General features: G+C 48.8%; 6 protein-coding genes across 6 annotated transcripts; all 6 read left to right on the top strand.

Moving 5' to 3' along the window:
• Nucleotides 1–2,361: 2,361 nt before the first annotated feature.
• ONS95_012512 (uncharacterized protein) lies at nt 2,362–3,408 on the top strand (the record flags this gene model as incomplete). Its single annotated transcript, XM_058506142.1, has 1 exon — nt 2,362–3,408. The coding sequence occupies one exon, from the start codon at nt 2,362–2,364 to the stop codon at nt 3,406–3,408; it is 1,047 nt and encodes a 348-aa protein (XP_058358667.1).
• A 519-nt stretch (nt 3,409–3,927) lies between these two features.
• On the top strand, nt 3,928–5,018 carry ONS95_012511 (uncharacterized protein; the record flags this gene model as incomplete). The annotated part of the gene is made up of 3 exons (XM_058506141.1): nt 3,928–4,063; nt 4,124–4,266; nt 4,371–5,018. The coding sequence occupies 3 exons, from the start codon at nt 3,928–3,930 to the stop codon at nt 5,016–5,018; spliced, it is 927 nt and encodes a 308-aa protein (XP_058358666.1).
• Nucleotides 5,019–6,461: 1,443 nt separating this feature from the next.
• On the top strand, nt 6,462–7,223 carry ONS95_012510 (uncharacterized protein; the record flags this gene model as incomplete). The annotated part of the gene is made up of 1 exon (XM_058506140.1): nt 6,462–7,223. The coding sequence occupies one exon, from the start codon at nt 6,462–6,464 to the stop codon at nt 7,221–7,223; it is 762 nt and encodes a 253-aa protein (XP_058358665.1).
• A 94-nt stretch (nt 7,224–7,317) lies between these two features.
• Nucleotides 7,318–13,467, top strand: ONS95_012509 (uncharacterized protein; the record flags this gene model as incomplete). Its single annotated transcript, XM_058506139.1, has 4 exons — nt 7,318–7,411; nt 7,467–9,571; nt 9,670–13,231; nt 13,286–13,467. The coding sequence occupies 4 exons, from the start codon at nt 7,318–7,320 to the stop codon at nt 13,465–13,467; spliced, it is 5,943 nt and encodes a 1,980-aa protein (XP_058358664.1).
• Nucleotides 13,468–13,780: 313 nt separating this feature from the next.
• ONS95_012508 (uncharacterized protein) lies at nt 13,781–14,067 on the top strand (the record flags this gene model as incomplete). Its single annotated transcript, XM_058506138.1, has 2 exons — nt 13,781–13,918; nt 13,969–14,067. The coding sequence occupies 2 exons, from the start codon at nt 13,781–13,783 to the stop codon at nt 14,065–14,067; spliced, it is 237 nt and encodes a 78-aa protein (XP_058358663.1).
• A 363-nt stretch (nt 14,068–14,430) lies between these two features.
• Nucleotides 14,431–14,939, top strand: ONS95_012507 (uncharacterized protein; the record flags this gene model as incomplete). Its single annotated transcript, XM_058506137.1, has 2 exons — nt 14,431–14,772; nt 14,841–14,939. Exons 1-2 carry the CDS (start codon nt 14,620–14,622, stop codon nt 14,937–14,939), a joined length of 252 nt encoding a protein of 83 aa, XP_058358662.1. The 5' UTR covers nt 14,431–14,619.
• Nucleotides 14,940–15,153: the final 214 nt, after the last annotated feature.

The following is a 15,153-nucleotide window of genomic DNA, read 5'->3' as shown; positions in this document are numbered from 1 at the left end:
GGGCCGAGTACGGTGCATTTCACATGATGTCACGACATCCCGCCGTCAACCGCCCGTCTTACATGACAAGAACCGGTGAAATACTGTACAGTGAAGTGTTACCACCGGTCTGTTTGTCTGACGCCGTCGATGATAAATTTGCTGTTTTTATCAGCTAACAGTTTGGACTACTCATATAGCTTTATATGCTCAGAACAGACTTCCTCTTGTAGGTATTCCAGCATAACGCATGACTTCAAGGCTGGCATAAAATTCATTTAACTGTTATTTATGAGACCAGCGAGGGAATCTACTTACAGTTAGACAATAAAAAGAGCGCTAGACAAAGATACCGGGGAAATCACTGCATGCAAGATCAAATCGGCTTAGCATTCCTGATTCAAGGGTGAGTCCACTTATCCCTACCAAAGTCATGGACCGGCCAGGGCTTAAAAGTGGAGTATCTCACCTACCATTGCCTTTGGCAACATGGTCAGCTGGTTTCCCCCAGTACATATAGGTACGCTCCACCGCCACTCCAATCCCTGAATGAAAACAGTCCACAGTAAAGTAGAGCGATACAAAGAGGACGAGCCTTGTAACAAGATGACATCGGTCGCCTGAAAAGATTCAGCCACTGGGCAGTCGCAGTTGGCAGGGCCTACCGAAGACGTGATACTGAGCTAGTATGAGGCCAATATAAGCAGACCAAGAAAGGTGAAATCGTGCTAGGGTAAACAAGCTGGCCTGTCAAATACATTGCCTAGACCAGACAATTGGGCCATTTCCTTGTTTGGATAGCAAAAATTGTATGAAGAGACTTCTCAAGGTCGATAAGCGTCCGGGTAAAGCTAATCATCAGTGGACAGGATTCTTTTTACCTGCTTCTGGAAATTTACCTCTGAACTGTTTTGTTTATTTCCACGTCGGCCGCTAGTTACCCGAAGAGCGCCTCGCCTACCCACAATGCGGTTAGCAATCTGCAGCATTGCTTATTGGCGGCTCTACCCGAGCCAGCCCTAATGCTCCAGCACCCTCCTTGTGCTCTGTGGCGCGAATAGCGTCTTGTAAGGCAAATTTACTTCTAAATTTACCTGTGCCGTGCAGCTTCTCGTTGTCTCTGCCATCCTTTCCGCTCCAAGTCGCTCAACTCAACACGACCTCGCTCCCGTCTGGAATGACGGCGGCGCTTCCGATAGGTCCTCTTGATCTACCACGGGCGACTTCCTGCTTATTTTCCGACCTGCGCCGTGTCAGCTGTTCGTCCGATCCTGAGAAAATCGACTCAAGACAGATGTGAATGGAATCAAGCCTCCTGCTGTCTAGCCTCGCGGACAGTAGCTGCTTCGCCCACTTTCCTCGATTCCTTCCCGCTCAGGTATGTTGTTGTCTCCTCGCCTAGCATGAGCCAAGTAAATGAAGTGCCAGGTGGCTACGGCGTTCATCCCGGGCGAGTCCACGACGGGAGACTGTACGCTAGTAGGATCTAAGCATATAAGGTATGACAGCGTGAGTTTGCACGCGCATCGATCGAGTGAGGTGTGGCGAGAGTACTGGGACTCCTTAGGTCCCTGAGAACGGATATGCGGAGCCCCATGGATGTCCAGGGATAGAAACCACGTATTACCGATAAGTCGGAGCTTGGTAGCCTCGCATCCGAAGCGCGTGGAGTGAGGAAAGTCAGGAGGGGCAAGGTCCTGTCTGGCTATTCAGCATTAAATCCAGCGTTCCACATGAGTTGATTCTCATATCTACTACTCTATGAATCGACAGAGCTCACTCATCTCCCAAGATGCGCTGACGATTCGGGCGTATGGCTCGTGCGTTCCTGTTCTTTTCGTTTCTCCTGCATCTATTCTACGTTGGGCACTCAGTATTATTTCGAAAGATAGCGAGATCCTCAATAATCATCCCACGTGGGATGACACGCTCACGCAATGGAGAAAGGACCCACACACATCTCTATGCATTGGTCAGCTCGGTCAATTTTGTAGTGATCTGAGTACATATCTGTACTTGTTCGACATCTCGAGCTGCCATTCTAGTTTCAGCCCTTCGCGTGAGCTCGTTCTAGTCAAGCTCCCTAGTTAGGGCATGTTTTACCCTGAATCACTGCTGATGGTCTTGTTTCGTGCATTACAGACCTCCGTAAAGTGCGAGTCCAGCCCCAGCTCGAGCAAGAAGCAACTCTACGGCACAGCTTTCAGAGGCCGCACACTTGATGCTCATGAGCTGTTGGCGGCAATCTATTTACCATGGTTCGAGTTTCTCTTACTTCCGCAATATATACCCCTGAGCTAGACTGTCAGTACCGGGTGTTTTCGTTCTTCACTGCTCACCGACATACATCTGCACATTTCACTCAGACCTGAGACGCTAAGCATGTCTTCGAAGCCATACAGATCTCGAGATGCGTGTGAAGTTTGTCACCGTCGGAAAGTTCGGTGCGTTCTCGAACCAGACAGTCGGGCATGCCAGTTATGTACCACGAATGGACTTCCATGTATCTTTGCACCTCGCTCTAAACCTGGTCGACCCCGTCGTGAAAACAGCAATGTTTCGATTGCTCGTCCAATAATACCAGAGGGTCAGGGAGAGCACCCACCGTTACAAAGCCAACAACAGCTGGGCCATGCACAGCTCAATGACCAGCAGCAGTTTCAGCCATATCCACAGACATATGACGCTCGCGATGATGCCGACGCGGTCTTTTTCCGCGACGTTGAAGTAGATCATGATGGTACATCCATCGGTGTCTTTGCGTATCCGTCGCTTTGGGAGACGAATTTTGAAGGCGGTGGAGAAATGTTACCAGCTCCCGAAGATGGAACGAAAGCGGGGATGCCATCAACAATACATGGACAGCGAAATGTTATAACGAGACATGCGACACAAGAATTGATGCCATACCAGCCACCCGCGCCAATATCCAGCGCAGCATCAAATCCGGGAACCGAGTTCTCGAATGATCTGGGCAGTGGGTCCAACACATTCACAACTACTCTTCAACTTTGTCTTGAGCTGGACCGGCACTACTGTTCATTACAACAAGATCAAAAGTTCGATGAAAACAAGCAACTTATTTTGGCTGCAATCGAGTTGACCGGCTCGACCGCATTGAGCATCATTCATTCTCCCAGCCAGTCAACTTCTCCTTCAGATGCCCTGGTCCTCGCCGCCACTCTCAAAGTTCTGGACCTCTGTCAAACAATGCTACAATTATCACAGACATCACAAACGAACGACGCGAATGAAAAAGCAAACGAATTGGAACATCTGTTTTTTCTTAAGCGACTGGACATCGCTCTTCTCCAAGCTCGAACGTTTCTAGCCCATCGCAGTCACTCCGGCGCGGCGGACAAGGCCTTGCAGATACACAGATCTCTTACAACCACTCTCAAATCGCAGTTCGAGCCGTATATGTGGTGAAATTCCTGGGGAGTAGTGCATGAAAGAAGGTATATATTGTATACATGGCGGACGGACTTTCGAAGCAACCCCTGTACAATGCTCAACCGAGAGGCAGTAAAGACGGCAGATCAGTATGGAGCTGTTGCATATTCTCGATGCTCGGTGGGCTCAGATGGAGAAATATTGGAGCTCAAAGGTGGTTTCGGAACTTCTTCTAGGCAAACTCTCCGAGGTCAAATCGAAAAGCCCCGGCTCGACGGCGTATATGTGATTGCTTAGTCTAGAATAGCTTGCCAAGCTCATGACCCAGCAGAAGCATACTTGTCGTCTTGCCTGGTTGGGTGTCGAAACATATGTCTCCAGGCCTCTCCCAGGGCACCTGGGGCATTCTTTTCAGACTACACGCAGGACCTTCTGTCAGCTAGTCTCACGATAACGTGCGAAATCAAATATTTTGTCAACGCTTCCATCTCCTCTTGCACTTCTTGCGCGTGCAGTTCTTATCTCGGCCAGCAAAATTAAATCAAGACTGGAAAGATGAAGATCCTCTTTCTGCATGGCTATGGAACAAGTGGGGAAATCTTCGAGCAACAGCTTTCGAGCATCCTGGCCATGCTGGGAGCTCACCACACATATGTATTCCTTGATGGCGAAGTCCCCGTGACAAGGACTGGTGAGCCAACCCCACTGAAACATAATCTTGCTTAACATAATCTGACATCCTGGGGCATAGAACTCGCAGGTTTTATTCCCGGGAAGAATCTTGCATACTACGATGGATATGAGGCATCGCATGTCGCGAGTGCCCATGAACTTTTGCATGCAACCATTGAGGCCGAAGAGATTCCCTTCGATGGGGTTGTTGGATACAGCCAGGTCAGTACTTTTCTCTCTTGCGGTACGACATCACCATCAGCGAAGAAATGAATATGCGTCCAGCACGGCCTACCCAGAAGTTACCACGCTAAAGAATATGATAGGGTGGAAGCTTCGCCATTTCATATATGATTCAACAGCAAATTGAACATCCAGATAAAACACCGCCGTTCCGGTGGGCACTCTTCTTCAGCCCTGGCTTCGTTCTCTCTCCAGACCCGGATTACAACGAGAAGGATATCATGTACTTTGCGAAGGATCTTGAACAGTCAGACCGCGACGCTATCCATACTATGCTCATCGAAAGAAAGCAGGTGAAGCCAGTCGAAGAATTTGTTTCTCTTCCCAAACTCAATGAACGACAAAGGGATCTATGCATGGCTCTTGTCAGCACGGCAGCCACCATGCTCGCCACACGCGAAGTGTTCCACATCGAGGAAAGCAATTCGTTCAACATGGATGGGAGAGCTCAGGACAGTTACGGTCCTCGAGACTTCCCACGTTTCTTCCATTCCGTATACACCGAACAACGACTACCGATCGTGACAGTTTTTGTCCATGGGAGTGAGGAAGACGAGGCTCCTCTCCGACTTGCCCGCGTCGCACAAGGTCTTTGTGAGCCGGATAAAATTATCATTGTGGAGAATCCTGGAATTCATGAGATTCCCAACAAGGCAGAGAGTGTTGGGAACGTGGTTAGGGCTATCGAGAAGGCTCACTACATTGGGCAGAGACTTGTTTTCGACATTTAAATTGTGGATATGGAATCTTGTTGCTTCATTTGTGCATCCTAGCTAGCAAGAATCTACCATAGAAATCAAACCGAGGGTCAACAATCCGTGAGAGCAAGAGCATATCAACCTCATTCTTTCTTGTAACCCTTTTGCCCTCCCTATCGGTGTTAGAAATAAGTAGCTGATTGAGGCACACGTAGAACAACAAAACCAACTTTTTCAGCGTACTACTTCTTAACATACAGTATTTAAAAAGAGGTTGAGAAGTCCTCTTGCTGAGGTCTTGAAAAATACTTAAGAAAACAGTTTATCAATTTATATTATATTCTTTTTCTCAAGTTACGATAAAAACTACGTATTCATTGCAATATCGCGTCCCGCCTTGATCGGCCACTTATTTCTAACACCGATAGCCTCCCAAAGAGAAGAGTAAACAAAACCCATTCGGATCTCGCTTGTAAAGGGGATGAGTTCAGCCGAGGACGGCCCGAAATTGCGCTAGTGTAGTTGCCTTCCCAGGTTCCGAAACGACCATCATGGCTTCATTTCTACCAATTCTCTCAGCTCTCACAGAATGCCCCAACTCAGTGTCTGTCATCTCGCTCGACCAGCCCAGGCCAAAGCTGCGCGGTCTCTTTCGCATCTGCCGTTTCGGCCGGTGGATTGACATGACTGTGCCCTAATGAATAAGTGGACACCTATGGGTGCCTCGATCTCTCCAGCAAACCTTGCTATTCGGGCCATCGCGCTTGTCTTGACGACCATCAAAGAGCTCGAAGCGCTCTCCTATGGTTCCCTAGCAATGGATCTAGGAGCATTATTTCGCTAGCTGCATATCCGCACCACAAACGTGGCGTGGCTCGGCGGAAAGCATAATATTGACGGCGATTTTATCTTCTGCGGTTTCTGCGCCGCAAAGAACTGCTGTTTGAACGGCTTATTGGCGAGCGTGTTCTAGATGTTTGAGCGAGGCTGTGGAGACGAGCTGGTCTACGCGCGCAGGATTAGCCGTGGGGGATTTGATTTTTTCCAGCTCTCCCTTTGCGCCGGTCACATTGGAGTCTGGCCACCAGGGTCCTGCAAACCAAGACAAAGTTGTCCCAAAGGAGCAGATCTGAAGCCCTGGATACAAGTTGCAATTCCAGGTAAGAATCTAGATCGTTGAGTATGGCGGCCCTGCAAAGAGTTTCTGCGGCGTGGCGACCCAGAGAATGCATCCTGTGTAACACCCTTGTCTATTGAATATTGTTCAGACGAACCTATGCTCTGAGACTTAGAGCCATAGGAATTCCACATCACTTTGAGCCCAGAAGTCCGTTCTTTTTGTTATTGTGGACAGAGCTATCGTTTCCTTTCAAACAAACCCATACCGAATTCTGGGACTGGGGTTCCACTCCATCGTCCACTTTCCAGTCCTTTCAGATCAAACAAGAAACATACTGTTGCAACAATCACGCCAGGATGGGGAGCGGGTATGATGCCGCAGAGCCGATTGCCATCATTGGTATGGCAATGAGGTTTCCTGGAGGATCTCATAGCTCTGGGAGCTTCTGGGATATGATATCGAAAGGCCGATCAGCACATTCAGCGATACCCAAGGAGAGATTCGACGCTGCTGGTTACTACCATCCAGATGGAGCTCGGGCAGGCTCCATCAACATCAAAGGTGGCTATTTTTTAGACGACAGTCCTCAGAAATTCGATGCGCCATTCTTTTCGATGACAGCAAACGAGGCCAACGGCACTGACCCTCAACATATGCTCATGTTGGAGGTTGCGTATGAAGCATTCGAAAATGCCGGTATTCCCATACATACCGTTGTCAAAAGCCAAACGAGTGTCCATGTGGGCTGCTTCACCAAAGACTACGAGAGCATGGGGGGCCGAGACCCCTACGGTGGGCCATTCTATGCCGCGACTGGTAATGGCCAGAGTATGTTATCCAATAGAGTGTCTTGGTTCTACGACCTTCAGGGACCTAGTATGACCATCGATACTGCCTGTTCCTCAAGTCTGTATGCCCTTCACTTGGCATGCCAGTCACTGAAGACTGGTGAGAGTTCTATGGCTCTTGTTGGAGGCACAAACCTCATTTGTGATCCCAGCTATATGCGCGACATGTGCACAATGACATTCTTCAGTCCTGACGGAAGATGCCATAGCTTTGACCATCGCGCAAACGGCTATGCTCGAGGCGACGGTATTGGAGGTGTAATCCTCTGAGACCTTGAAGCAAGCACTTGCTGATGGTGATACAATCCGTGGCGTCATCCGAAATACTCGACTGAACCAGGATGGAAGAAGCCCGGGGATCACGATGCCTTCCCCAAAAGCGCACGCTGAGCTCATAAGAGCCACCTATGCCGGGGCGAATCTCAGTTTCGACCAGACTGCTTATTTTGAAGCTCACGGTATGTGCAATCCATTCTTCAGAAACAACAAGCTCTAATTTGGTGGGAAATCTAGGCACTGGCACACAAATTGGAGACCCTTACGAGCTCTCTGCAATTGGTAGTACCTTTGGAGTCAGTCGGCAACCGGAAAATCCCATATATGTGGGTAGCGTGAAGAGTAACATCGGACATTTGGAGGGCTGCGCTGGACTCGCTGGCCTTATCAAGGCAGTACTAGTGGTGGAAAAGGGGGTAATACCTCCTATCGCCGAATTCGAGAAGGCAAATCCCAAATTGAAACTCGAGGAGTGGCGTGTCGCTCTCCCTACAACAGCGACCCCGTGGCCAACAACGGGTGTTCGGCGGGCATCCGTGAACTCTTTCGGTTATGGCGGTGCCAATGCACATGTCATTGTTGACGATGCTCTCCACTACTTAAGGGAGCACGGCCTAGTTGGAAATCACTGCACTGAGGTGGTCGGTGGTGAAGTTGCAGATGACAGCGGTTTCAACTCAGCGAGTTCCCCTGAAAGCGAAGATCTAGACTTAGCCCAACCTGTTCACAGGCTGCTGGTGTTATCTACTTCTGACCAGACCGGGTTGACAAGAATGGCATATGCGTATTCGACGTTTCTCACTCGACAACTGGAAGAGCAGAAACAATTGAGTTGCGAGAAAAGCTCGAATTGGCCACTGTACTTGTCGAATCTCGCATTCACACTGAACTCTCGGAGGTCAGCTCTCGACCATAGAACTTTTATTGTCAGCAAGACAGTCAGTGAGCTGAGCACACAACTGCAGCAGCCACTCCCCAAACTGCGCCGAGTGGCAAAGAACAATAATATGTTCTTCGTCTTCACAGGTCAGGGAGCTCAATGGCCCAGTATGGGCCGTGAGCTGTACAAAATTCCTATCTACCGCCAGAGTCTGGCAAGATCGCAATCCGAGTTGGAGAAGATCGGCTGCGAATGGTCTCTGGCCACTGAACTTCACGCCACCAAAGATAAAAGCCGTATCGATGGACCGGAATTCAGTCAGCCACTTTGTACGGCGCTGCAAATTGCGCTGGTCGATCTCTTGCGCTCATGGGGAATTACACCACGAGCTGTAGTTGGCCATTCGAGTGGCGAGATTGCAGCTGCCTATTCTGTTGGCTATCTTACACATGAAGCTGCTGTGCAGATCTCATATTCTCGTGGCATGCTCTCTGCGGATGTAAACCGACGACAACCGCATGTCAAGGGTACCATGATGGCAGTTGGTCTTGGAGAAAAGGTAGTTCTCCCGTACCTGGAAAAGGTCAAACCGGACAGCGTCTCTATTGCCTGCATAAACGCCCCTTCAAGCGTTACATTGTCCGGTGACGTGGAATCGATTGATGCACTCGAGCAGATATTCAAAGATGAGAGTATTTTTGCTCGTAAGCTTCGCGTCCAAGTTGCGTACCACTCTCCACATATGAAAGTGATCGCAGCAGACTATCTGGAGTCGATGAGCCATATCGACATGGCAGGTACACCCACAGGCACCATGTTTTCCTCAGTAACAGGAGCAATTATGTCGCAGGAGAATATAAATGCAGAGTACTGGGTGAAAAATATGCTCAACACTGTCAGATTCTACGACGCAGTCAAAGCATTGGTCACCGAGCCAGCAGTCACAAAAGGACGACGCAAGGTCGCTGTAGCCTATTCAGCAATGGTCGAGTGCGGTCCTGCAGACGCATTGAAAGGTCCTTTGAACCAAGTCTTAACAGCGGTTGAAGAGAAATTGGTCACCTCTGTGCCATACGTCTCTATGCTGTCAAGAAACCAGGATGCGGAGCAAACTGCTATGCAAGCCGCAGGAAGACTTTGGGCCCATGGACTGCCAGTTGATCTCATAGCTGTCAACTTTGGGACTAAACTGCAAGTATCATCCAAGCCCCAGCAGATTCTTGCCGACCTCCCACCATATCCATGGAACCACTCCAAGGTATATTTCCATGAGAGTGCCTGGGGTAAGAACTATCGACACAGGTCCAAACCCAGAACAGACTTGTTAGGGATGCGACTCCGGAATGAAGACCCCACTGAGCCTCGATGGCATAATTATATTCGACTGTCAGAGCAACCGTGGATGAATGACCACAAAGTTCAGCAAATGGTTCTCTACCCTGGCGCTGCAATGGTGACTATGGTAAGCGTTCTTCTTTTTAATGGAAAATGTGAACCAATGGAAGATTTCTGGCACGTTACGACACGAACCCATTGAATTTCGACTAACACCCGCAACAGGCCATTGAAGCAGCACGTGAGCTTTTGGACGCGGACAGAGTCTTCAAGGGAATGGAAGCTCGCGATGTGACTTTCAAGAGGCCACTGCTCATACACGGAGGCGAAGGTTCCGTTGAAACATCAATCCATCTTCGCCCTTGCGAGTCAACCAGCTCTAACCAGACCTCTTACAGCTTCAAAGTCTTTTCTCAGGCTGGTGTAGAGCCGTGGTCTGAAAATTGCACTGGTTGCATTACCATTCATTATGTTGGTAGTGATGACGAAAGACACTTGGAGAGCCTCGACTGGCAAGGTGACGCCAGCCTCTATGCGGAAATTCGCCAGAGGGCTACAAAGAAACTGGCAGCAGCAGCTTTTTACAAACTTTTCGATAGAAAAATGAACCTTCAGTATGGTCCGTTGCATCGCAACGTCACCAGCTGTACCGCGGGCATTGGTGATGGTCATGGGGAAATCACCGTGCCGGACACCAAAGCAGTCATGCCTTCGCAATTCGAATATCCACATTTGATTCATCCTTCAACTCTTGACTCTGCATTCCATATGCAAGCTCTAGGATATTTGCATAGTCTCTCAGGCGACGAGTCGCTTGTGCCGATTTCAATTGATAGCATTTACGTGGATGCCAGTCTCGACACAGTCCCGGGGACCATTCTAAGAGGCTACGCTAAAGGCAACCAGAGGTCCTCCGGAGATACCATTGGGGACATTGTTCTTTCGGATGAAGCATGGCAATCGCCGAAGCTTGTTGTTCGTGGCTTTCTGTCAAGAGATGTCTCAGCAAGCGCGCCTGTCAGTAGTGAAAACGACACTTCTGCTAGGAAATGTACGCAAATGCAGTGGGTCGAACTCGACAAAGAAGAGACTGCCAGCATCTGTGATAGTGCGATCGATATGGATGCTTCAGGCGACGGCAAAGATGAGAATGTAGATATCAGTCCAGCAGGGGAGCTTCAACCACCAGAAGACGTCAGCACCGAGTTGATACCGGCACACATCGATCTAGAAACCGTGATTTTGTTACACAGCGCTTCTGCTAGCGCAGAATTACTGAATGCGATCGAGCGACTATCAGCTGCACTGGTCGGGCCTATTGTTGAGATTGTCGTCTTGAATCTCTTTGAATATGCCACAACAGAAACCACAGATCTCAGCGGCAAGACGATCATCTCACTGCTTGAAGCCGAGTCATCAATCGTCTCTCACTGGAGTAGCTCGGAGTTTGCAGGATTCCAAAAACTCACGTCACAGGCTGAGGCCATTCTCTGGATAACTCGAGCGGGCGAGGTTCTGGAGGAAGCAGACCTGCACTATGCTACCACCACGGGCTTGCTGCGGACAGTCCGAGTCGAAAGGCCCCAATTGAGACTAGCGCAGCTTGATATCTCTCCTTCTCTGTCAATTGACTCCGTCTCAGCCACAGCTATCATTACGAAAGCATTACTAGCCTCCCTGGTGCCAAGCACAGTCACAATGGAGCAAGAATTTGTAGAGACCGATGGCAAGCTTCTTGTGCCTCGTCTCCAAACACACGCGAGCTTTCACGATGAGCTGGGGCGCAACAACTCTGAATCTTCAAGCCTCCTAAGTTTAGGCTCCATTCCTGTGCCGGTTACTGCAAGATCGACATCGGATACACGATCTCTGATATGGGAGTCGACAGAAACCGCTACTCCACTAGCGGAAACGGATCTTGAAATCGATACTTTGGTGATAGGACTGGATGCAACAAACTCAGAATCCGGCATTGGCTTCATACACGATGCGGTTGGTATCGTTCGAGAAGTCGGTTCTGCTGTCGTTGATTTTACCGTCGGGGACCGCGTTGTTGTTTGTGCGGCTCAGAAATGTGCTTCCCGGATTCAAACTCCTCAAGCGCTGGTAAAGCTCTTGCCCGAATTCATGACTACTACTACTGCAGTTGTCATGCCTTCTGCCTTGGCTGCTGCCCAGGCCGCCTTGGTCGACCATGCTCGTGTGAAAGCAGGGGACAGTGTATTAATTTGTGGGCGCCCTGATGCGTACGAACACGCTCTGTTACAGCTTTCTCAAAGGCTTGGGGCCAATGTATATGCAGTTGCTGAAAGCGAGCTACACAAGAATCTTCTGATCCACAACTCTGGTCTTCCAGCTAGCAACATCTTAAGATCTATAGAGAGAGAGTCTGTCTTATCCATGTTTCGAAAGAGAACAGACGGCCATGGAGTCGATGTTATTATCACTACCCTGTCTGGAACAGTTGCTCGTCACTCGGCTTCCTACCTTGGCAAATTTGGACGCTTCATCAGTATTGGGAGCTCGGAAGTTGCGCCACCAGCAATATTCCTCGCAAACAACGTGAGCATCTCAAACATAGATCTAATTGGACTTCGATGTAGCACCCCTGTCAAACTGGGTCAATACTTCACAGAGGGCTGGGATCGCGTCCGCAAGGGCGAGATTGGACAGATTATACCTCGTCGTGTTTACCCTGTATCTGAGGCATCAAAGGGCCTCGAATACATTCATGGAGAAGGTTGTATTGGTAGTGTAGCTCTCACATTTGCTCCGGACGACGTCATTTCTGTCGCTCCTTCTCAGTCAGCTCAGCTACAACTTGACCCTGAGGCAGTCTACATTCTCTCTGGAGGACTAGGTGGGATCGGACGATCTATCGCCGAAATGATGTTTGCATCTGGTGCTGAAGACATCCGGTTCATTTCAAGATCTGGTGGCCAGTCATCTGAGGCCAAGCATCTTCTACAAAGTCTTCGGATCAGGGGTTGCAAAGCTGAAGCATACAGTTGTGACATTGCCGAGCATGATCAAGTAAGGAAATTTGTCAAACAGTGTATAGGTGAAGGTCTTCGTATCAGAGGTTTGGTCCAGTGTGCTATGGTACTCAGAGACTCTATGTTCGACAATATGACCTATGAACAGTGGTCGGAATCGACGAGGCCAAAGATCCAAGGTACTTTGAATCTGCATCTATGCCTTCCCCAGGATATGGATTTCTTCATCATTCTCAGTTCTATGGCTGGCGTTATCGGGAACCCCGGCCAGGCCAACTACTCAGCAGCTGGCACGTTTCAAGATGCTTTGTCGAGGCATCGTCGCTCAAAGGGTCTAGCATCAACGACGATTGATTTGGGAGTCGTATCAGACGTTGGTTACATCGCAGAGAATGTTGAGCAATTCGAGCGACTAGAGTACCTCCAGAATCTTTTTATCTCCGAAAGAGATCTGCACCTGATCCTCTCCGCCGTCATGCTTGGTCATACCAGGGATGGAGAGGATGTGCCAGCACAGCTTATCACCGGTGTTGGCAAAGAACTCCTCCAGGATGGTAGCATTGGGACCGCCATGTCAATCGATCTCAAGTACAAACACTTGCACGCTGAGAGCGGTGATGCAAGCAGTAATACTAATGAGGATGCTGCAATCAAGGAGATGATGACGAAGGCATCTTCACTCCAAGACACTTGTAAGGTAGTTGAAGATGTTATCACAACACAACTTGCAAAAGCGCTAGCAGTCTCGAAAGACGATGTTGACTTGGAAAAACCAATGAATGCATACGGTGGTTAGTGATCTGAAGAATACCTCACAGAAGTGATTATGCTGACCATTCAATTAGTTGATTCTCTTGTGGCAGTCGAGATCAGGAATATGGTTTTCCGCAAGTTCAGTGCCGATATCTCTGTTTTCGATATCCTAAGCACGATGCCTTTGGTGAAAATTGCTGTCAAGATTGTGAGCAAGAGCAAGTTTGTTAGGGCTGATATCGCAGCTGCTGCTCAGGAAGAATTGCTGGATTAAGTTCTGTCTGGGGTTTCATATGTTCCAAATACAGCACCTCGTCCTTCCATAAGTTTATTAGGTAATCTTCTCTGTAGCTTTCTGTTCAATCACGTTTAGTAATTATATTCACTGTTGCTCTCCCGATTATCACGTTTTGATGCTGTTTTGCAGCCATTCACTAGGGATGACTGCTACATATATTGGACCAATTTAAGGGAGTATAAAGATATTTCTGATTCAAATCACTGCTCTCCCACAAACATATCTGTCTCATCAGAGCTTCTACAGACGCCTCAAACTTACACCTACCCAATCAATCTACTCAGCAGTCATGAAGGTCTTTGCAACTTTCTGCCCTATCCTGGTCCTCTGCCTCACATTGGTCATCAGCACACTCGCCGCACCCGCCACTGACGGATGTGCTCCCGGCGCTTATGCTTGCGACCACAAGAGAATTCCGGAGGGCATTGTCAGTTTTCCTTATTGGATTGAATCACCCATTTCTAATTTCCGATCTAGGTCTTCTGCAATGGCATGTCAAGCTGGGTTTACGTTGCCAGCTGCGACCCTGGACAGACATGTCGCGAGATTGGCCGAGTGCCTCACTGCTTTGACTGAAGTGAGTCCTTCTTTGGAAAGCAGAAGTTTTGACTAACAAAATTCTTGAAGATGAGTTCATGCTCGGCTGGGCGACATAGGTAGCGTTGTGCTTTGTTTTTGGCGGTCACAGGAATTTCGTTAGTCAATTACCAGGTTGCTAGCTATTGATTTCAATATTGCAGTCTTTGACGACTTTCCGGAATATCATTTTGTCGTTTAGGCTTTCACTTAAACTATCTAACACTTATTACCGTAACGACTTTGAGCCACCAATCCGCTTGTGACTGCCTTATCTACTTTCTGAAAGAAGATTTTCTCCTTGCGTGTCCGGTTCTGTCCTCGCCGGTCACGCTCGAGTAAAAGACTAATTCAGATCGACTCCTCTCGTTTAGTTGCAAGAATATCTATAAAAGAAGGACCAAAGTCTCCTCTCTATTGACTCGTCACCAATCTCTTCTCGTCTCTCGAGCTCGCAACCCCTTGATACCTCAAAATCACGATTTCGTCTCCGAACCCAAGTTTACCTCAAGCACAACACCTACCACCCAACAACTTGAACACTCAGCAAACATGCAACTCTCACTTAAGACTCTCTCCGTTGCCCTCGGCCTCGCCGTCGCTGCCATCGGTGCTCCAACCGAAGCTGTTGAAGCCACCGACGCTGCCCGTGACTGCAACCCCAACTTCTACATGTGCAGTTACCAGAGCCTTCCTCACTCCTGGGTAAGTTCAGACTCACCTATCTAAATATTGCTTTCAATGCATTCTGTGGCTTTACTGACAAGCCTTAGTATGTCTGTGACTACAACTACAAGTGGAAGTATGCTGGCCACTGTGATACACCAGCCCAGCAATGCACCATCATCGCTGGTCTCCCATACTGCATTTAGAGAGGTGAGATTCGTCTACTCAATCAACTAGTAGCTATACTAATCTTTCGAGAGGACATAGGAATCCACTCGGCTTGACATGGGATTCTCCAGGGTTGGCATGGGTTCACCTATGAGTCGACTCAGGCCTTCTTTTTTTTGGCGCTATTTGCGAACGATGGAGGAAGGAATTGCAAACTGGCGGTAGCGCTCCATGACTTGCTCGGACTTTTGA

Source organism: Cadophora gregata, assembly GCF_030347475.1.
Source record: "Cadophora gregata isolate MNR1 chromosome Unknown scaffold_6, whole genome shotgun sequence".
Classification (NCBI taxonomy): Eukaryota; Fungi; Ascomycota; class Leotiomycetes; order Helotiales; family Ploettnerulaceae; genus Cadophora; species Cadophora gregata.
The sequence above is the reverse complement of the archived record's forward strand: the minus strand, read 5'-3'. Positions and strand labels throughout refer to the sequence as shown.